The 23,312-nt window shown below is 36.9% G+C and overlaps 2 protein-coding genes across 6 annotated transcripts in view; one reads left to right on the top strand and one right to left on the bottom strand.

The window, feature by feature from the left end:
* Positions 1-112: 112 nt before the first annotated feature.
* On the bottom strand, positions 113-15,858 carry LOC138335083 (coiled-coil domain-containing protein R3HCC1L-like). 3 transcript variants are annotated; one of them, XM_069283998.1, is made up of 13 exons: positions 15,707-15,858; positions 12,366-12,490; positions 11,545-11,688; positions 9,648-9,977; positions 6,235-7,205; positions 5,683-6,174; positions 4,509-4,783; positions 3,942-4,032; positions 3,499-3,580; positions 3,108-3,178; positions 2,575-2,670; positions 2,085-2,225; positions 113-598 (listed from the first exon to the last, which is right to left on the bottom strand). In XM_069283998.1, exons 2-13 carry the CDS (start codon positions 12,464-12,466, stop codon positions 519-521), a joined length of 2,874 nt encoding a protein of 957 aa, XP_069140099.1. In that variant the 5' UTR covers positions 12,467-12,490; positions 15,707-15,858; the 3' UTR covers positions 113-518. The 3 variants fall into 3 exon arrangements, with proteins under 3 accessions (XP_069140099.1, XP_069140096.1, XP_069140098.1); XM_069283995.1 differs by having other exon boundaries at positions 5,683-7,205; XM_069283997.1 differs by having other exon boundaries at positions 5,683-7,205; positions 15,769-15,827.
* A 2,090-nt stretch (positions 15,859-17,948) lies between these two features.
* Positions 17,949-23,312, top strand: part of LOC138335082 (PDZ domain-containing protein 7-like) — a 28,464-nt gene continuing 23,100 nt past the window's right edge. Inside the window, exons 1-2 of one of the 3 annotated variants that reach the window (XM_069283993.1) lie at positions 17,949-18,946; positions 20,458-20,966. In XM_069283993.1, the coding sequence (XP_069140094.1) occupies positions 20,618-20,966 (349 nt within the window). In that variant the 5' untranslated portion in view covers positions 17,949-18,946; positions 20,458-20,617. The remainder of the gene's footprint in view (positions 18,947-20,457; positions 20,967-23,312) is intronic. The other 2 variants (XM_069283992.1, XM_069283994.1) reach the window with 2 other exon arrangements.

The following is a 23,312-nucleotide window of genomic DNA, read 5'->3' as shown; positions in this document are numbered from 1 at the left end:
GCAGGTGACATAACAAATCGGGCTGTATATGATAGAAGTTCTCATAATCATTATTCCTAGCATTTAAAAACTTTATTGCATGCCAACCAATAAATTCAAATAGATATAAAAAGTAAAATCGCCCCATCTAATATTCTGCTGAAACAAAAACTAACACAAGTAAATCAAAAGTAGTACATGTTTCCTTCAAATTCTTTTGGTTTCTTTAAAATTGACAAATATTTGTGATGTTGACACTCAATTGTCAAATTTGATATTTATTGTCTGTATAAAACCTATTTAACATTTCATCAACAATTTAAACTAGAACAGTCACCAGAGTGGATGACTAATACCATCTGTTGCACAAATTTAGTAATAATTCCAATAATAGGGGACAATACAGAACCCTATATAGTATACCAAGTTTGAACATAAATATAACAAGAATACAAGGACACTTGTGAATGAAGGTGTTTGGCTAGTAGTCAGTAGACTCGTACAGTAGACAATGACAGCAGTAAATGTGATGGTGATAATTAAGATGTTTCCAATTTCCCTGAAGTGTATGTTCCTTCCCATATATCATCCTTCTGTTTCTTCATTAACTTCTTCTTTTCTGAAAATAAAATCATATGTATAGTCATTAGACGTCAATACAAATAACTTAAATTATAATGAAATATTTCTGCATAATTAAAAAAATATACTGTCAAAATTTGTACCAAGATTTTAAGCAATATTTCTGCTAGTATACTAAGATTTTTTGTTTTAAATGTATATATATATTCTTGATTTACTCTGAGAGAATGCATATCTTATCAGTTATTTATACGGGTACGATGTTCGCTGAAAGCCTAGTGCTGACTAGTGCCAACAGCCACCCGTTATGTACGAGACAAAGTATACAGTACTCTTAGTAACAAAATGCTAGCCAGTTAGAGTTTTTAAAGTAAAATCATGGTCGACATACACGACATGTTGTCAAATATTCATATTGAACACGACTATTGCTGGTACCGCATAACTTTCACGATATTCACATTTCATATACATGTAGCATATACACGGTAGAATTTTGTTTATCTTTCAACTACACGTGGATATTTAAAAATAAAACCGGAAGCGAAGTTGATTGGCTGCCGTTTGCTCTACTAAATGTGTATACGGCGGCCATTACAAATGTGTGAAATAGAAGGGTCTCGGAAGTATTTCATTGTACACAGTTGTTTAATTTCATAAATGGGATGTAACATGGGGGCAGTGGAGTACATAAGATCCCAATATAAAGGTATGTGTATGTTTTCCCGGCATTGCATGGACGATATATTAGAAATATGCCTCTGATGTAGCGTAGGCCAAATCTGGCCTACGATTTCACATTTTTAAGAGGTACCGCGAGCTGACTATATATATCTCAACCGGTTTTCCAGTTATGCTGCGGAAACGAATCTAGTACAAAAATACGATATTTTCAGCAATGTTTCCATGGTTACGGAAAGAGTGCAAAAAATGAAAACCTAAAAATAGCAAAAGGCACTACTAGACCATAAGAACAATGTGTCTATGAAGTTTCATGGAAATATCTCTGCTGGTTTTAGAGTTGTGCTCCAGAAACGATTCTTACACAAAAATCTGCCATTTTCAGCAATGTTTCCATGGTTACAGAAAAAAGTACAAAAAGTGAAAACCTTAAATTAGCAAAAGGCACTACTAGACCATAAGACCAATGTGTCTATGAAGTTTCGTGGAAATATCTCTTCTGGTTTTAGAGTTATGCTCCGGAAACGAACCTGGTACAAAAATATGATATTTGCAGCAATGTTTCCATGGTTACGGAAAAAATGCAAAAAATGAAAACCTAAAAATAGCAAAAGGCACTACTAGACCATAAGACCAATACGTGTATGAAGTTTCCTGGAAATATCTCTACTGGTTTTAGAGTTATGCTCCGGAAACCATTCGTACGGACGGACGGACGGACGGACGGAACCCATTTGTATATCCCCAGCCAACTTCGTTGGGCGGGGATAAAAATTTAAAAAAAGCCTTATAATATAGGCAGGTTTAGCGGACTAAGACCGACCCTACAATGAGTAAAGTACCTTTAGCCTGTCTAAGCTTTTGACGCTCCAGGTCCCTTTGTTCTCGGGATACCTTAGAGGCCAGTCCTAGTGCCCCAGTCACTAGTCGCCGAGCTGTCAGGGCAGATGTTTCAGGGCGCGCTTTATAGGGGAGCAGGAACTCTGTAACAAATAGCATTAGACACAACGTTCAGAAATTTACTATGCCTTTATATTCTTGAAACGAAATACAGTATGATTGGATTCTTACAGAATGATTTGTTCTTTATGTTGTTACAGACAAAAGTTATTTTGAAAAGAGTCTAAAACTTCACGAAAGAAAATAAATGTTGAAATGTCCAAACATCCTAATATAATGATGCTCCAAAAAGAATAAACTCATTGTTATTAATAAAAGTTATGGTCCCTTATATATCTTGACCAGACTACAGAGTGACTTTGTTTTGCAATTTTTAAACTTTATTAGATAGTGTATAATTATTCAATGGTTTTTAAAACTCCTTCCACTCACCCACACATCGTTTAGCCTTCTCCTTACTCTGTCGTGTCGCCTCAGACATGGCTCTGACCTTCAGCAGTGGGTGAGTCAGTGTCAGAGCACTCTGGGCTAAAACAGAACGCAGGAGCTTGATAAAATAGACTCTGACAAAAAATGTTATCACAGGCCTTCATTCCTTCTCCAAAAGCACTTAAACAGAAACTAATTGAACTCACAGAAAAGGTTTAGCATAAATATGCCAAAGCTCCCAAAACACTAATGAACATTAGTTAATTTCATATAAGAATGAACATTAATTAATTTCATATAAGAATTAAGTGCAGGGGAAACAGCTGACCTTTGTGCTGATAGGTCAGAATTTTATTGTCATTTTAACACAAAATAAATTCCATCATTGAAGTGAAGCTAGAAATGTCTGCAAGACATAAATGTCCCAGTATTTTCTATATGAAATCTGAACGGGATGTGAAAGGACCCAACTTTAAAGTACAGACATGGGTAACCTTCTCATCATTTTCAAGGCAGGGAACAAAAATAGCAATTACCTGCAATAGCACTGTTGAAGACTCCTAAAGCATGTGTATCATCCACCCATTTAATGTCAAAACCTTTGGTCCTGGAAGGACGATACATACATTAATTACGGTATATTAATAAGAGAATTTATGATGAAATCTCCAGTGTCAGTATTTCAATCATTATACATTCAGAGCATAACGTTATAGGTAACTTCTAGAAAGATTTTTTTCAAATAAATATCTTTTGAATTTAAACTAGATAAAACACTGACAATTCCCATGAAAATTTCCAGAACACAAAAATTTTAAAACACTAAAAATTACATAAAATGGGGGTACTTCAATGAGTTGGCAATACTGTTATTAGCCAAAACCTCTTTGTTAATTAGAACATATTACATAAGCTTGTTGAACTTACTTGAACTGTTGGAATGCTGACATGAGATCTTCAGTTTTGAATTCTGCTGGGAAATCATATATCTCTATGACATGGCCCAAATCTGAAACAAACATATAGTACTCTTTTGTAATGACAGGAGATACTGTTAACTTTACATACTTTACCTAAATTTTATCTCATTCTAGAATAAAGATCTCAACAACTACATAACGTCTCAGGATGAGACTTACCCCTTCATTGAGATTCTCCTGTCTCACCCCAAAGAGGATGAAAGATTGTAGTAATCTCTCCGTTAAGAAGCCTGGTCAGCACTAGGCAAGATTAGCCCCCAACTCAAGTCAAGTGTCATTGTCCATAGTCTCATAACACAAATCTAAGTAAGATTCTTGGAATGGCTTATAATGTTGACTAATGTTTGTGAAAATTGCTGGGATAATTTTCCTATTCTATCTACACCTTACCCTGTCGACTGAGGTCTGGGTCTCTTGGTTTGTAGGTGAAGTAGTCAATAATTGGTTTTTTGATTTTCACTTTCCCGATGGCAGATGTTAACTGGAATATATAATATAAAAATATTCCCATACATATTTCTTTTTCTTTTTTTCTTTAAATATATATATTTTTTTCTTTTTCTCTTTTTTACATTCTTTTCACTTTCATTTTCATATACATAAAATTATATACATTTTTCATACTTTTTCTCTCTTTTACATTCTTTAAAGTAAGTGATTTAATCATTTGATCAAGCATCTATTAAGAGCAACAAAACAGGATGATATTACAGAATAACCAGAAAGCAATGTAATAGCCTTCAATCAGACGTGACATTCTAATAGATGACAACTCATTCTCTTTATACATAGTGATTATGTTATTGATCTCTTTATATTTACTGCTATTCCATTCATATACAGATACAAACACTTACCCATTCCTACAACCCCATATATCTCTGCCAAGAAATTATTGTTTATTTTCAAAAGCATTGTTAACAACCTATTCAGCTATGTATGAGAACTGTAACTTACCTCCTCCATAGCAACAGGATCAAGACATTCACCCTCATCATCAAACATTTTGTCCCAGGATTCCTCATCACCTTCATTTTCCTGTTCTTCTCCAGTACAAACTTCCTCTTTCCCTTCCTCTCCATGACATTTATCTGCTATCATTTTTCCTTCATCTATGGAACTTTCTGGTTTTTCCTTTTCTTTCTCTTCACTGGGAGGTTGCTCTTCCTCTTTTTCTTTCTTTTCATCAGAATTTTCATCTTTATTCTTTTCTTTCACATCCTTGCTAATGTCTAAAGTTGAAAAGAAGAGTAAATTCTTCTATATTTTGATACCAGAATTTCACGATTTCCAATTTCATGATATCACAAGAAGTTCATGGAAATTAACTTTCGCTGAATGAAAAACTTTGGAAATTAATTATTCACTTTATTTGGATCATGAAATTTGTTTGTTTGTTTGTTCGTTTGATTAATTAACGTCCTATTAACAGCTAAGGTCATGTAAGGACAGCCTCCCATGTAAGCAGTGTGTTGCGTGTGTGTTGTGCCAGGTGCTTGTTTTGGGAGACTGCGGTATATTCATGTTGTGTCTTCTTGTATAGTGGAACTATTGTCCTTTTTATAGTGCTATATCACTGCAGCATGCTGCCGAAGACACCAAGCAACACACCCCACCCGGTCACATTATACTGACAATGGGCGAACCAGTCGTCCCACTCCCTGTTTGCTGAGCGCTAAGCAGGAGCAGAAACTACCACTTTTATAGACTTTGGTGTGTCTCGGCCAGGGGACAGAACCCAGAGCCTTCCTCAAAGGGGCGAACGCTCAACCCAAGGCCAAACGCGAGGCGGTGCCAAGGGAGGCATTAGGAAAGATAAAGTCAGTTAGGAAGAAAAGAAAAGATAAGATCCTAAATTTCATCGCCTTTTACGATCATGCAATAGATGCAGCAGGTACAATTCTAACGCCCTACCTGTAGGGCAGTGAAAGTAAAAACATGCGAAAGAAATTTGGTTAAAAATATTGAAAGATTTTTTTAAATTAATTATAGAAAATTGGCTTATATACCATATACTTTTTGAACTATATAAGGCAATCGAATTAGAGTAGAACCAAACTTAAAGAGTAAACAAAAAAACAAATTCTTGAAATTCGAATAAACTATAGATATATATATATAATAGTTATACCATTTTCCACATCCATAGATTCTGGAATATCAGACTGGTTGTCAAGGTGGCCGACATGTGTATTGAAAACAGCCCCAGAACTTTTTTCACTTTCTTGATCCTTAGTCACTGTTACATCATCAGGCAAACCAGGTGTTTGGTCCGTTTCACTTTGATAATTTTGTTCATCATTTTTTGTTAAATTGACTCTGGGTGAAGCTGTAGCAAATGTTGTGAGATCAGGTTCCACAGTGACATCAGGGGTCCCTTCTATAGTCCGCTCGACACATGAATCACTATGTAACACATTTTGACACTCATCTTCTGTTTGAGACAATGTTTTTGACTGTAATCTTACATTCATTTCAGATTCTTTATTTATTTCCAAATTATTTGAGGATGTATCTGGGTTGTTGACTGAAGAACAAGTTTTGTGATCATTGCCTGTGTTAGCATTGAGGTCATCACAGTCATTTTCTCTAGAGGAAGGAATACGTATTTTAGAAACATTAGGCACTGAAACATGTATACTTGAAGTATCACTCCCAGAATCATGTATATTAGAAACAGTAGGCCCAGACACATGTATACTTGAAGCATCAGATCCAGATTCGTATATGTTTGAAACATTAGACCCAGAAACATGTATATTTGAAGTATCAGATCCAGAATCATGTATTTTTGAACCATTAGCGCCAGAAGCATGAAGATCAGAAACATTAGGCACTGGAACACATCGATCTTCAACACCAGGCCTGGGAACATGTACATCAGACACACCATCCCCAGGTTCATTTGATAACCTACACTGTTCATCTTGACGATCAGATAAGCTAGTAGCCATATTCTGTTCTGTTTCCATTTTATCCTCACTTTTATGTTTACTGAGAGAACTATCTAATTTCACTCGTTTAACTTTAGTCCGCTGGTGCGAGTCACTAATCATATTTGTACCGTCTGCATTGGAGTCTCTGATCTCCTCCCTCTCCCAACTCTCACCAGACGAAGGCACATTCTGACAAGAGGTTTCTCTCAATTGTCCACTACACTGGTTTTTTTGATGAGGAGGCACATATACTTGGAATTTAGTTCTAGGCTTTTTCCCCTGAGATACTTTTTTCATTGAAGTTGAATTTGTAGATTGAGGAGGGCTTTGTTCTGTAAGTTTGTTGCTGACGCCATGAGAATCTGGGCTAAAACTGGAGTTTTGACCACCCAGAATTTTGTTCCTAGCACTACATCTGTCTGTTGTTCTGTGATCTATCACATCAGACAATCTACTATCCCCTTCTCCATGATCTCGTCTCTCTGTCCTGTACTCATCATCAGGGCTATTGCTGAAATAGTCTCCATCCAATATCCTACAGTTCGCTGTATTACTTTCGTACTTCCCTGAACTTTTGTCTGTGACAGTGCTATGAGGATCGCGGTCACAGGGATGCAGAGCCGGATCATCGTAATTTTTTTGATTGACAGCCATCACCTGCTGTTGTCTCCTCCCCCGAGGTACATAGATCTGGACATCTGGTCTTTTGTTCCTTGATCTGGAATATATTACCATAGATACATCACATCAATAAATCTAACTTTGGCATTTTATTTAAATAAACACTTGATATTTTAGCTGAGTGCTAGGCCTCGATTTCTCGAATCTAACTTCAGTAAAAAATTTCATATACGTTACATAAAGAGAAAAACGTTAAGTTTTATCTGAAGTTTGCACATTTGTTTCCAGAAAGCCCTGCATAAAACCCAAGTTACCGAGTAGGTGAATCAATATGTGTTAGAACCCTACCTACTCTAGTACGTGATTCTCTTGCCATAAGATTAAAACAGCGTGCTCTTTTTATCATGTCAATAATTGTATGATGTGACCTCAACAAGAGGCCCAAAGGGCCACAACGGTCATCTGACTACCTTGGCAATAGTAAAATTAATTACATATGGGGTCACTTTGTCAGGACCATGTCAGGATCATTTCATGCAAGTTTCAGCCAAATCGCACTGGTAGAACTTGAGAAGAAGTTGAAAATGTGTTTTCAAGATGGCGGCTTTGGCGGCCATCTTGGATTTCAGATCAACCCGAAAAACAACACTTTGTCAGGACCATGTCAGGATCATTTCATGCAAGTTTCAGCCAAATTGCACAGGTAGAACTTGAGAAGAAGTTCAAAATGTGTTTTCAAGATGGAAGCTGTGGCGGCCATCTTGGATTTTGGATAGACCCGAAAAATAACAACACTTTGTCGGGACCATGTCAGGATCATTTCATGCAAGTTTCAGCCAAATCGCTCTAATAGAACTTGAGAAGAAGTTCAAAATGTGTTTTCAAGATGGCAGCTGTGGTGGCCATCTTGGATTTCAGATCGACCCGAAAAATAACAACACTTTGTCGGGACCATGTCAGGATCATTTCATGCAAGTTTCAGCCAAATCGCACTGGTAGAACTTGAGAAGAAGTTCAAAATGTGTTTTCAAGATGGCGGCTGTGGCGGCCATCTTGGATTTCAGATCGACCCGAAAAATAACAACACTTTGTCGGGACCATGTCAGGATCATTTCATGCAAGTTTCAGCCAAATCGCACAGGTAGAACTTGAGAAGAAGTTCAAAATGTGTTTTCAAGATGGCGGCTGTGGCGGCCATGTTGGATTTTGGATCGACCCGAAAAATAACAACACTTTGTCGGGACCATGTCAGGATCATTTCATGCAAGTTTCAGCCAAATCGCACTAATAGAACTTGAGAAGAAGTTCAAAATGTGTTTTCAAGATGGCGGCTGTGGCGGCCATCTTGGATTTTGGATCGACCCGAAAAATAACGACACTTTGTCGGGACCATGTCAGGATCATTTCATGCAAGTTTCAGCCAAATCGCACTGGTAGAACTTGAGAAGAAGTTCAAAATGTGTTTTCAAGATGGCGGCTGTGGCGGCCATCTTGGATTTCAGATCGACCCGAAAAATAACAACACTTTGTCGGGACCATGTCAGGATCATTTAATGCAAGTTTCAGCCAAATCGCACTGGTAGAACTTGAGAAGAAGTTCAAAATGTGTTTTCAAGATGGCGGCTGTGGCGGCCATCTTGGATTTTGGATCGACCCGAAAAATAACAACACTTTGTCGGGACCATGTCAGGATCATTTCATGCAAGTTTCAGCCAAATTGCACCGGTAGAACTTGAGAAGAAGTTCAAAATGTGTTTTCAAGATGGCGGCTGTGGCGGCCATCTTGGATTTCAGATCGACCCGAAAAATAACAACACTTTGTCGGGACCATGTCAGGATCATTTCATGCAAGTTTCAGCCAAATTGCACTGGTAGAACTTGAGAAGAAGTTCAAAATGTGTTTTCAAGATGGCGGCTGTGGCGGCCATCTTGGATTTCAGATCGACCCGAAAAATAACAACACTTTGTCGGGACCATGTCAGGATCATTTCATGCAAGTTTCAGCCAAATCGCACCGGTAGAACTTGAGAAGAAGTTCAAAATGTGTTTTCAAGATGGCGGCTGTGGCGGCCATCTTGGATTTCAGATCGACCCGAAAAATAACAACACTTTGTCGGGACCATGTCACGATCATTTCATGCAAGTTTCAGCTAAATCGCACCGGTAGAACTTGAGAAGAAGTTCAAAATGTGAAATGTTAACGCACGGCGGACGGCGCACGGCGGACGGCGGACGGCGGACGGCGGACGACGACGGACGAAACATGACGACTATAGGTCATCCTGACCCTTCGGGTCAGATGTGACCTCAAAAATGTGATGGCTACAAATAATGATAATAAGTTGACTATCAAGTGTTTAATCTCAAGTGTAAGATATTAGTGTGAAATAACTTCAGCACCTCTTCTGTCTCTTAATTACCATGAAAATTATCCACACCTAAAAACACATACGAACTCTTCAATTTCATGAACTGGAACAGTCTATTATCAAACTTTACAGGTTAATGAGTTAACAATTGTTCTGTAAATGTAGAGTACCTTTGTCCTCGTCCTCTTCGTGATGGCTTGTCACCATGGGAGATTGGAGAAGTATCAACGCCTCTCGGTCGCCGCTGGTCATTCTGACCAACTGCTGTTGGGTCGTCTTTGTGTCTTTCATCCGTCCTAAAACCATCTTGAAGTCGATCATCTCTCAAGCCATCTTCATATCTATCCTTTACCCATTTATCATCGTCTGTCCCACGACTAGATCTATTCTGCTGCCTGTTGTCATACTGGGACCCGGGGCTAGACCACCTGCCCCGCCCCCTTCCTCTAGCTGAAGGGGGCTGGTTCAATGACATCAATCCTTCTCCGTTGTGAGGGCAACTGAAACAATAGCACCACAGAATGATTTCATGCAGGTTACTTGACAGCACAGCTTTACAGAAATTAACATTACACAATTAACTAATTAAATAATGCTGCACAGAGCTTCAGACTGACGGTGCTCCCGTGCCAATCCCGTGCTGTTTTTAAAAATGATGCATAATATTCCTACTGCATGCGTCAATTGGGGCAGTGCACATATAAGCTAAAACGAAAGTAACTGCAGTCTGCAAGTTTGTGCCCATTCCGTAAAATCATGTAACCGCAGTCGGCACATGGCGAGTCTTGTCAGATCGATCCTGAAGAAATGTTAACATGTATAAATTTGTCACAGAATCGGTGAGTTATTACATAGAACTTGAAAAATCTAGTGTGTTTATTATTCTGAAACATGTAGACAGAAATTTGATTGGCAGTTAGCATTGTTTTAAATTTGTTTTGACAAGTGAAGACTTGATCTGTCACCGGAATTATATGGGTCAGTGGCTACTGGTGTGAGTTTGATTCTATTTCTAATGAAGCATCTAAATGGTCCATTACCTGAGGGTTGAATGAAAAGAGTTCATGAACAAAATAAACAAAAATGATATTTAAGCAACATACCCGGTAACAGTTTTAAAATTAAAGTATAGAGTTTCTGTGCAACAGTTAAAAAAATTGTAGCCGACTGGGCTGGGGGGGGGGGGCCCCCCTGAGATGTCGAATGATGTTTACAATGTACGTTCAGTATACCATAAAAGTTATTGAAAAATAGATATGCTGCATTATGAGTTAGTTTGACAGTTAAAAAAAAAAAATCTGTATAAATTTCCAAACCTTATCAAATTATCTGCTCTTTCTAATACAACCAACACACACAAAGCAGATTGTGAAAGATCTTTCATTTCAACATCAAAAATTGCATTACAACATCAAAAAGAGAAAGCATTTCGGCAGAGACCTGCGACAGATTGATGCTTGTGTGTGAGTGGATGTGAGCTAAGATAGTAACTGAGCTTGATTTTGAAAGAGCTGTATTTGTTGAAATGTAAGAAAAGAGGGTCATTTTCTGTATTAAAACATCAAATGTTCTTTTATTTATTAATTAACATACAAAGAAACATGAGTAAAAAAAGCTGGCCCATGTTTTTCAAAAATGACCCCCTCTTTTTGCCTCGGATGGGCCCGATGACCCATGCTCATGCAAAATCATCTGAAGCTCTGGCTGCATGTAGCCTTGAGTACTTTTAAAAAGTCAATATATAAAGTATATCATTTCAAGATAGTTATATCAGTATCTAATAATTATCATTTTTACATAAAGATAATATTGGATTGTACTTCATATCTTTTAAATCAATGTACTTCAAATATCATTTAAGTCAATAGAGGACCATGAAAATCTTTGAAATAACTGAGTGATCAAAGCAAACCAACCAATTTCCGTATGTCTCAGGTCATACAAGCTGCAATGTTAAAGTCAAACCAAAATAAAGAAAATTTGCTGACCTATATCATTACCAGTTAATGTATGAGTTTACAAATAGACCATGCCCCCCTATATAGTATATGTCAGCTTTATAATTACCTGTTGAAATCCTCTTCCAGACAGACTGTGGTTCGCCTCAACTCCCCCTGGCCTATGGAGAACGTGTGAAGTTGTTGGTAGTCTTCGGCAGCCTTGTGTATGAGCAGTCGATGGAAACTACTAAGTGGTGGGAACAGCAGCACACTGCATGGATAAATATAGGAGGAATCTAAATATCAAGCCTTATTTACAGTAGAGCCATTCATCATGACTCAGAATGTAAATACAGTGGAATCTCGGTAATCAGGATGCCAATAGTCAGGAAATTTCTCGGTCTGGATTAATAAACATTACAGCTGTAATTGACTAAGAACACAAAATTCAGCAGTCTGGAAAATTCTTTATGTCAAGAGGGTTTAGGCTGGGATTGCAGCAAATTCACTAGCCAAGGGTACTTAGTCTGATACTCTTGATACAGGAACAGTATCGGCTAAATACATTGGCTAGCGAAGTCGGGATTGAAGGTGTCTAGATTATTGAGGGTTCACAGTACACGTATGATAAATCTGCCATCCTGAGATTATTATCTTAGAGTAGATATCAGGTCAATAACATAATAATTTTAATTGATTTATAAAACCTGTTATTTTGTTACAAAATTTCGTCTTTGCATATTACAGTCATCTTCCCTTGTTGGTAAGTATGAATTTGGTGAGAGCACTTCACATCATTTTCTCCGATAAGTAAGACATTACGCTTGCCAGTTTACACATGTTATCACAAGCAATACCTATATCTGCAAGGGCAGATAACTTTGTAATACTCAAATACAGAATAGTATTAAAAATTATTGTATATGAAGACTTGTTAACATATCATACCTCTTCGTTGTATAGCATTTAAGGAAGTGCTCAAGATCTTTATGAACAAACTCAATAAACTGTTCCTCGTCTGGACTCAGAATACGGTTCAAGAAGGACATGCAGGTGCATCCAGCATCAACTAACTGAAACAAAAATAAAAAAAGATTATTAGTGTATTTATTTTAAACATATCAACTGTAAATCAAAAATGTCTTTTTAAATTAATCAATTGTTACATTGATGCTTAAAGATGCTCTTACGCCAACAGACAATCAACGATACCAATCATTTGACCAATAACTGATGTAAAAATTAAACTTTACTTTTGAAAATGACCATGTAAATGTACCTAAAAACAAAAAAGTGCAGATTTTGTAATAGGAACAAGCGTATGTATAACACGTTTTAATACGTCCGTTTTACATGCGTTTAAATAAAAATATGTTTTTTGTCTGTTTACCATAATTACCATGCATATTACGTATGTTTACCACACATACTACATACATTTCGTATGTACGTAAAAGTGTTTGCACTTTTTGCTGAGATGTATAATCGACTAAATCGTGTTTATATGTGTCTAATTAACACAAAAATGCATATAAAATAATTTATTTTGCTTTTTGGTGCATGCGAAGTATGTACTTAATTCTATATAGGGCATAGTGTCAGGGAATTTTTTCTGGACGCAATTACTTATTTTTGATATTTTTATCTTGAATTAAAATAGGAAGCTCAACATTTTCAATGATATAATAGTGTTTTAAAAATTAGTAACTTTTGTAACTGAAGAAAAAATCAAATATTTATTTGTCTGCTCTATTTTCGATAGAGAAAATACCATTCCTTGGCGATAAAGCATCTTTAGATATAACTTTATTATTGGATAGCCTCAACATAATACGGTCACAATAGATCAAGCTAACCATGGTGACGTCAAATGAATTTATCATGATTTTACCTTGTGACGCTACCCAATTGGAACGCTCCCCAAAATGGAATACTTTTAAAATATGAGATCTAGAATTTTCATGTTACAATTTAACTAGGCCTAACAATATCCAGAAAAAAAATTAAGGTGCTGAACAACTTTGACAATTTGCATATGCTATTTTCTTTCCTTCTTATAGTAGACACAATTCTATCGATGTCGATGATTATATTGTGCGTTGTGCGGATTGGCAGAGGCATGATTGTGAAATTAAGAGTGAAGTTATTTACAGTGATTGTGAAGTTGCAGGGTTTTTTTTTTTTAGTGTATAGTCATAAGATGACAAGAAGCCAAAGAGGCCTTGACGGTCACCTGACCCGAGTGCTGCTACAGAGATTAAGAGCATTGCAAATTTGGTTCAAATCTGTAAAAAGTATTTACGAATTAGAATAAACTTTAAAGTTGAACCTTTGTATTATATAATTTTCATTTTTTTGTTTTTCATTTTGGTAGTTAAGTGTATTTTGTTACCAAATCTTATGCTTAAAATTCCAATTTGCTTTGCCAACGTTAAACAATAAAACCAAACTAGAAGTCAGTCAGTGTCAGCTGTAATATTATAAATTTCACTTTTTAATCTATGAAGATTATTTGGTTCCATCAAACCTGTGAATTCAGAAGAAGACTTTTGAAATTTTAGTCATTTTGACCCTGCCCCTCTGGTCCCTTGGGGTCAGCCAGGACCAACATGGATATGGTGTTAAAATGCTATTTCAGGCTAATAGAGAGCGCAGCGAACGTTCGGCCCGTTCGCGAAGCGAACTCTTGTGATAGAGGTGTCTCCCTAACGTTATTCTATGTAAATCATCCAATATATGTAGAGTTGGAAAACTTTCTCACAAACCGGAAACAGGAAGTCAACACAAGATCCAGCATCGCGCAAGACAGTATCTAAAGTCACACTCTCGCGTGATTACAAAATCACACTCTCTCGTGATTACAAACAAGTACCGCCTTGGAAAAATACAAAATGAAAACATTGGTGAAAGATAAACCTTCCAATTTATTCTTACCTGAATCTAACAATTACATTTTGTCCTGAATCTTAACTTAAAAGCCGTTTTACGTGAGCAGTTGCTTCGGAATTTTCCGCCTGGCAACGGAGAATGACGTTGAGATATAATTTGTAGCCGCAGTCACGTATTTTTGCAGAAAGTGAAAGTAGAAGTATCCTATGTTCAATATTGTTTTTCTTGTGATAAACTCAATGCCAGTAATTCAGCAAAGCTATTATTCTAATAATTAATAATTCTATAAATGGTTTCTAGCAGTACAGTTATTCAGCGCACCCAATAAGCTATAAAAACAAAACACATAATATCGATAAGACTGATGGGTCATCAGGGGAGAGTACTCTTTCGCCGTTGGAAATCCTTTATTTAGATCTACCTGGCATATTTCTATTTAGTTTAACATTAAAAAAACGAAAGAATGGATTAACTGCTGCGCTCTCAGATAGGCTTTGCCTAAAATTATATTAATTTTAACCCAGTTTGACTCATTTACTATTAAAACTAAGCAAATATCAGGAAGAGTATTTGGCCCAAACAGGTTCCTTGAGGTACTCCTGACGTAACTGGTATTTTTTCTGATTGTTTCCCTTCAAGTAAAACTGTTTGGGTGCTGTGTGAAGTCTGTAATCCATGTAAGTGTTTGTCCTGTAATACCGTAATATTTGAGTTTGTATTGTAGGCGTTGGTGCAGCTCGGGACTTTGTCAAATGCTTTTGCAAAGTCCATGATGATGATGTCTGTTTGTTTGTTGTTGATATGGTTTTGTGCTTATTCATGTATAAAAGTGACTAGTTGTGTTTCGCTTAATCGGAACACTCTGAATCCATGTTGTAAATCATAGAGAATGTTATTATTTTCAAGGTGTTTCATTGCAGCAATCCTAACGCACTACATTTGTATATATTTTACAGTATATCATACACAAATCTAGGACATACTATCAAGAATTTTAAGCAATCACTTTCATTATTTTACCATTATTGTAAATATTACTAGTTCTAGATATCTCTATAAGCCTTTTTGGCTTTCCAATGATGTTGGACTGATGAGAGAAACTAATAGAAACATTAAAACACTTCGAATTTGGCTAGCGTCATGTAACGTGTTGACCTACATTAATCAGTTTATCGACTCATCTGTCAAACCAGTATATAGGGGTATTTTTTTACATATTTCTACAATATATTATTGACAGAACGTCAAACTCCTGTGGTAAAACCAATGCAAGACCCTATGACATTGGTTGGTCTGCATTCTATCTAGCTTTCGTTTCGAATAAATTTGCCTAGGCCTACATGGCCCAAATAGATCGATCGACTATGTGTCAATATTAATATAACCAACAGTCAACATACATTCCGAAAATCAAAGTTCACATGCAACAGGAGAGAGATTGATGATGTCCAACTTCACTCACTTCTCACTTTCCTTCACACACTGCAGGAAAAAAAATACCAAAACGTTATCATAATATGAGTAATACGTCATCAAAACGGGGGTGTTATACACTAAAATACAAAGCAGCAATGGTAAGCGATTATCCGGAATATGGTCGTGTATATTTGGTCGGAACAAAACAAATCACATACAGTATTCTGCTTTTAGTTAATGTTTCTACATTTATATAAAAAAGATCTAGCATTTTTAACAAACATGAAAAATATCTATGCAGTAGATTTAACTTTTCGTCAGAAACTGTTTGGTGAGAAACATGTGATCCGGGTCGTTTTTGTTTACAAGTAGTCGTATCAGTCCAACCGCATAAATGAAATAGGTCCTCGAATCGGCACTCGAATCAATATATGTTTCTAATGGAAGATGATAACTTGTAATATAGAAGTTTTTTTCTTCAGTTCTTTTATTAAATTGTATGGATTATTTTTTAAAGTCAGGAATCGTAATTCTGAGAATTCGGACTAGGTTGAGCCAACTGTTACCGTACGCATGATATGTAAAAATGTACATTGTATTTATATATCATCATATATATGTGCACGTGCTGTCTGCAACTCCACATAAAGATAAACGGATTACGTGCATGAAACTACAACTCAACACAAAGATCATCCGAGTTATACATGTCTGAAACTACCTAAAACCCTACCAAAAGAATACATCAGTTATTCAGGTCTCAGTGGCGTAGGAAGATGAAACGTCATGGGGGGGGGGGGGGGGGGGGGGGGGGCAAAGGTCCTCAATATTTTGTAAACCCCCCCCCCCCCCCGCCACACCTACAGGAGGAGATTAATTCAACTCCCAACCATATAATATATGCTTTATGTTCATTTTTCATAAGTCACTTAATTTAATCCATGTACACATCAGAATTTGGTGTTAGGGGGGTCCGGGGGTCTCCCCGGGAAAAAAATTACGATATAGAATGGCTGAGATGAGTTTTACGATGCATTTTGATGAATTTGCGAGCGCCCAAAGGCGTGAGAATTTGGTGTTAGGGGGTTCCGGGGTCTCCCCCGGGAAAAAATTACGATTAAGAATGGCTGAGATGAGTTTTACGATGCATTTCGATGAATTTGCGAGCTCCCAAAGGCATGAGAATTTGGTGTTAAGGGGGTCCGGGGGTCTCCCCCGGGAAAAAATTACGATTTAGAATGGCTTAGATGATTTTTACGATGCATTTGATGAATTTGCGAGCGCCCAAAAGCGCGAGAATTTGGTGTGGGGTACTTCACTCACTTCTCACTTTCCTTCACACACTGCAGGGAAAAAAATACCAAAACGTTATCATAATATGAGTAATACGTCATCAAAACGGGGGTGTTATACACCAAAATACAAAGCAGCAATGGTAAGCGATTATCCGGAATATGGTCGTGTATATTTGGTCGGAACAAAACAAATCACATACAGTATTCTGCTTTTAGTTAATGTTTCTACATTTATATAAAAAAGATCTAGCATTTTTAACAATCATGAAAAATATCTATGCAGTAGATTTAACTTTTCGTCAGAAACTGTTTGGTGAGAAACACGTGATCCGGGTCGTTTTTGTTTACAAGTAGTCGTATCAGTCCAACCGCATAAATGAAATAGGTCCTCGAATCGGCACTCGAATCAATATATGTTTCTAATGGAAGATGATAACTTGTAATATAGAAGTTTTTTTCTTCAGTTCTTTTATTAAATTGTATGGATTATTTTTTTAAGTCAGGAATCGTAATTCTGAGAATTCGGACTAGGTTGAGCCAACTGTTACCGTACGCATGATATGTAAAAATGTACATTGTATTTATATATCATCATATATATGTGCACGTGCTGTCTGCAACTCCACATAAAGATAAACGGATTACGTGCATGAAACTACAACTCAACACAAAGATCATCCGAGTTATACATGTCTGTAATTACCTACAACTCCACACAAAGATTACCCGAGTTATTCATGTCTGAATTTACCTAAAACCCCACCCAAAGATTACCCGAGTTATACAGGTCTGTAATTACCTACAACTCCACACAAAGATTACCCGAGTTATTCAGGTCTGTAATTACCTACAACTCCACACAAAGATTACCCGAGTTATTCAGGTCTGTAATTACCTACAACTCCACGCAAAAACTTTACCGAGTTATACAGGTCCATGTCTGAATTTACCTAAAACTCCACACAAAGATTACCCGAGTTATACAGGTCTGTAATTACCTACAACTCCACACAAAGATTACCCGAGTTATACAGGTCTGTAATTACCTACAACTCCACACAAAGATTACCCGAGTTATACAGGTCTGTAATTACCTACAACTCCACACAAAGATTACCCGAGTTATTCAGGTCTGTAATTACCTACAACTCCACCCAAAGATTACCCGAGTTATTCAGGTCTGTAATTACCTAAAATTCCACACAAAGATTACCCGAGTTATACAGGTCTGTATTTACCTACAACTCCACCCAAAGATTACCTGACTCATAATTACGTACGTAATGCAAAATTAAACTACCTGTGACACCTACAAATCCATTCAAAGATTATGTGTTTTGTTGTACAACTCCACACTAAGATTACATGAAAAACGCGGTACCTAAATTAAAAGAGTTACATTTGAATTATATCTTTTATACGACTTCAATAAAGATAAAAATCCTTAACTAATTCATCATGAAATGCGACCCACATCTCTATATGGGGTTAATAAAGTATTTGCAACTTTTTCGGTACTTCAAAAACATCATGTACATATGTAGTTGTTTCCGACAACCCCACGTTTATTTTACCCAGAGATAGAAGTCTATATCAGAAATTACCTGATCTGTTAACTCCGCCCTTTTTACCTTTGTTGCCTTGGATTACTATAAGATTGTAAACAGAAAGGGCGTGAATGCGACTCATGTTCGCAAAGAACGAGATCGATGGCAACAGATGTTTCTAAATCAATTATTCACTGCAGGTAGTGTGCCTTGCGATATGTTGTGCTGGAATAAGGTATCGGAAGGGGCTAGTCAACAATGACCTACAATGTTGTTTCGTACGCAGAACACGTCACAGCTGTAGATATTGCCGTAACATCGGCTTACATCCTATGTACAGGATAGTGGAAATTTAATTTGGATTTTAACTGTCCTAACAACTGTAAGTATATCTTTTGTTTTTAACTTTTAGATTTTGAATGTCAATTTCACGTAATCTTCGTAGATAAAATGTTATGCAATATCAAATGACTCGAGGTCTAAGTTGACGAGGTCAAGAGGTATACAATGTAGGTGCCTATATATAAAGTAACCGAAGATCAGGTTAATATGAAATTATTTGTCAAAAAACATAATGCTGTTGTAAAGTGAGAAACACGATTTATCCTCAGGTGGATTTGTTTTCAAATCTTTTTTTTATAATATAATTGTATAAGAAGAAAAATGCCACTGTTGTATGGTTTGAGAAAGTTCATTATTGATTGATTATTATGTCAATAAACAACATATACATGTATATCTAACAATAGAGAAAATCTGGAAGATCTTCACCCTATGTATACATGTATATATCTAAGTTTGATGTTTTCACTGATATGGAACTATTGAACTAATGTTTATCATATAATCACGTGAATCTAACGCAGCGTTTTGGTTTTATTCTTTTAATGTCCAATTAACAATTAGGAGTTCGAAGAAAACACACCGATCTGCATTTGGGCAGTACCTGACACATGCCCGACAATGAGTTCGAAGTAGCGACCTAGAAATGGAGGACTTTGGGTCGCGAGACTTGAACTTTATGTGGGGCATTGTCAAGAAAATCATTTACAATTAAATTTAATTGATTTACGAGAACATATTCGATTTCACAAATATTTAGTAGCTGACATTGGTTTGTATGTGTTCAGTACTTGGCATATAATCAGTCAATGACAATGATTTTATTCGCGTAGCTCACAAACATTGGTGTAGAGAGTATAAAGAGGACATATAAACGTAATCAGTACCCGCAATGAAATAGAAAATATATATATGCAACTCACCTACACAAATGTACATCGGATATACTGATTACGCTAATGAAATGAATTTTAAAAGCCTGCCTTGTATAATACTTGTGTAAGCTGAATCAGTTCATTGTTGACTACACACATGAAAAGAGTATAAAATAAAAAAATATATGGTCTTTCATAATAGCATCTAGATATAAATTCATTTCTATTGGATAATAATAGATCATCAGTGCAGTTAAATAAATACTGGAACTCATCTTCAATTTCGTCCAAGTTACATCGGCTGCGAAATCGATGTTCTCTCGATATATTATTCTATCTGCCAAATGCAATCGGTAGTTTTACATAACATGTTCTAAATTTACTGTAGGCTTTCACTAGACGCAGAGGAAGTACAATAAAATAGTTTTCCAAGATCAAATCATGCTTACAAATTCTTAAATTGCTCTGTGATGCGCATCTCAAAGAACGTTTCCTATTGCTAGTGAGTCCAAGTACTCTATACTCGTACCTTATCTAATGTTACCTTAAAGGAGAATAGGCCACCTGTAAATATTTAATCACTGGCTCATTTATTATGTCTAAAACCCGATCGCTCTGATTTCTCATTGGCCTTATATTACCTGTACCTCATTTTAATATCTGTTCTATCTAACAGTTATTGGAAAACAGCTACACAGCTACCTGGGCAGACGGTGAATACCAACAACAGGTAAAAAAGAGTGTCTATCTCCGATTGTCTTGACGTCAATCATGAATTACCGTGGCCAAACTAGAAACCACTGAATATTACATGATCTTGCCGCCAACACAGCACAATGCTTGGGTTAAGCCAGAGGAAAAAGCAACTCATTCGGACATTCCATTTCGAGGCCAAACGGCTTCTTTCCGAATCGGAACGAAGATCCCTCTTTCATATACTGAAGGAATTTCAAAGATATAGACAAATTGACAAGTTGGTGTTCGAACTTCGGGAGTTACTTCACTCTCCAGAAAAGCTGGATCTTTTAAGACACATTCGGGATTTAATCCCTCGTGCGCACGTGAATGAGTTTGATGGATATTTCCGACAGTCTGCTTCCAGACAGGCACTGAGTCCAACTGTTCAACGCCGGAGACAAAATGGCCGCCATTCTCCGGAAATCATCATCCGGCCAAACGTTCATGGTGAGTAGGGATAGAAGTCGTTAAAACTATATGGCGATACTAAGGGTTCACAATGCTTAAGACATACCCATTGATTCCATGCTATTTGGGTTATAAAACAAAACGCATTTTTATCTGGAAACTTTTCAGCACTTGTTCGTCTGCAATAATTGATTTGTTTATGGTAGAATTTGTTATTCTGAGAATGTTTGTATGCCCACTAAAACCTCGTTAGTGATGACATATTGGTTAGGTGGTTGGTGATTTAGTTGAGTAGGTTTAATGTCACATTAACCAATACGATTATTACAAAGTATACTTTGTGTACCGAGCAAAATATCTCATTCAGTCCACCTGATCACATTATACGGACAATGGGCAAGTCAGTCGCCCCGCATCCCTTTAAGCAGCAGCAGAAAGTACCCCACGTTTTTAGACTATGGTGTGTCTTGGCTAGGGGACACTCACACAGTCTCCTCCATGGGGATGAACAGCTCACCCCCAAGTGATTCGATATCAAAAGAGACGTTAGGGGAAAGAAACGCAATCGAGAAGAATAAACAAATCTAAATTAAGCAATTACGATCATGTTATACGAGATGTTTGTTTGTGTTTCACGGCCCATCGACAACTAAGGTCATTTAGGGCCAAACTACGCGTCATGTAGCAGGACAGAAGACGAGTAATGATTGTATCTAAAGGATTAGAATAAGACATAGCCAAGCAAGAATTAAAAACCACAGATTGTTAAGTTTGAATTTATAAAATGATTGTATGGGATAAAATAATTTTGGTTAAAACACATGAAAAAACATGCAATGTTGATGAAACGACAAAATGTTGGGTTGATACCATGATGAGATGGAAAACGTTCATATTCTGTTAAAAATGCTGATCTCTTTGAGATAGTTGAAAATACAGCGCGCTAAAATATGCTCCACTGTGAGAGGAGAATCGCATACATTGCATGTAGGAGGATCCTCCCCTCTTAATAGATAGGAATGTGTAAAATATGTGTCCAGTTCGGAGCCAAGAGAGAACAACTTCCTCCCTGCGGTCTCTCCGACTGTACAGTTTAGGATTAAGTGTAGGTTGTATTTTAAACAGCTTATGTTTGTTTCGGTATACCACCTTTGTTGCCAATGGTGTTTGATGGCTGGCTGAATAGAAGGTTTGAAATCAGTGTATGATAGTTTCAAATCTGATTGTGCTAGGCGAAGAGCAGTCTTAGCTGCCCTTTCGGGCTTTTCATTCCCCTTTATACCCACATGGCTTGGAATCCAGAGATAAGTAATTTGAGTTTTAGAAGATAAAGAAATGTTCGGATCAAAAGATTTTGGATTAATGTGTTTCTAGGGAATCTTGAATACTATAGCACATGCTTCAGCAGAGAAAATGGAGGCAACATCCGGGAGTCGGATACAGGAACAGTGATTAGATGTACATCATGCTGCCGCAATATTATCACCATCTTTTGAGCCGTCAGTGTAGATCTGAACATGCTAAGAGAAAGCCCTAATGCACTCCCGAAAGGAGGATTTGTGTTCTTCGGGTAATGCACTGGACTTTGCCCTCTCATGTAGAGATACATTGATATCAGGTGTTTGAATGAGTCATGGTGATACATCCGATACGATGTACTCGTCAATAGTGTCGAAATATCTATTAAGTTCTTGCAAAAAAAAAATGAAATTCTGATGCCAAATGTTGGTACACTGTATGAGCTTTTGATTTTGTGTAAATATTTCTTGATGTTGTGGATTGAATACAAGGTTACATGTAAATGCGGGATTTTTGGGATTAGATTTCAGTTGAGCAGCATAGTGTAAGGATAATTTCTTTCGCCGATCGTCCAGAGATGGCTCATTTGCTTCCTCATGAAGACTTTTCACAGATGTTGTTTGAAAAGCTTCAAGTGCAAGACGCAGTCCCTGATTCTGGATAGAGTCAAGCATCTGTAGATAAGAGCTGCGGGCCGATCCATAGACAATCGAACCGTAGTCAAGTTTAGATCTAATAAGTGCTCGGTAGATACGCTGAAGCATTTCACGGTCTGCACCCCAATCAATATGGGAAAGAATACGTAGAATTTTTAGCGCCTTCGAGCACTTATCCTTCAGATGTTTGATATGTTGAACAATGGACAGTTTCGAATCAAATATTAGTCCAAGAAATTTGGTTGGTTCAACTACTGGAATTTTAATTCCATTGAGTGTGAGGTCTGGATCGTTGTGTGATTTTCGTTTTTTGACAGAAATGCATGCATACGGTTTTTGATCTTGAAAATCTAAAGCCATTTTCGTCAGCCCAATTTTGTAATTTGCCTAAACATTGTTGTAGTTGTTCTATAGTGTGCATGTTCTTTGA

Source organism: Argopecten irradians, chromosome 11 (genome assembly GCF_041381155.1).
Source record: "Argopecten irradians isolate NY chromosome 11, Ai_NY, whole genome shotgun sequence".
NCBI lineage: Eukaryota > Metazoa > Mollusca > Bivalvia > Pectinida > Pectinidae > Argopecten > Argopecten irradians.
Note: the sequence above shows the minus strand (reverse complement) of the source record. Positions and strands in the feature narration are given on the sequence as shown.

Bases quoted from the DNA above. Each gene is read 5' to 3' on its own strand.
- LOC138335083 (XM_069283995.1), bottom strand. From the start codon at position 12,466: ATGTCCTTCTTGAACCGTATTCTGAGTCCAGACGAGGAACAGTTTATT. The intron at 3,581-3,941 runs GTAAGGTGTAGA...TGTTTGTTTCAG, and splicing joins CCCAGACCTCAGTCGACAGG to ATTTGGGCCATGTCATAGAG. The intron at 2,671-3,107 runs GTAATTGCTATT...GTTCTGTTTTAG, and splicing joins CTTCAACAGTGCTATTGCAG to CCCAGAGTGCTCTGACACTG.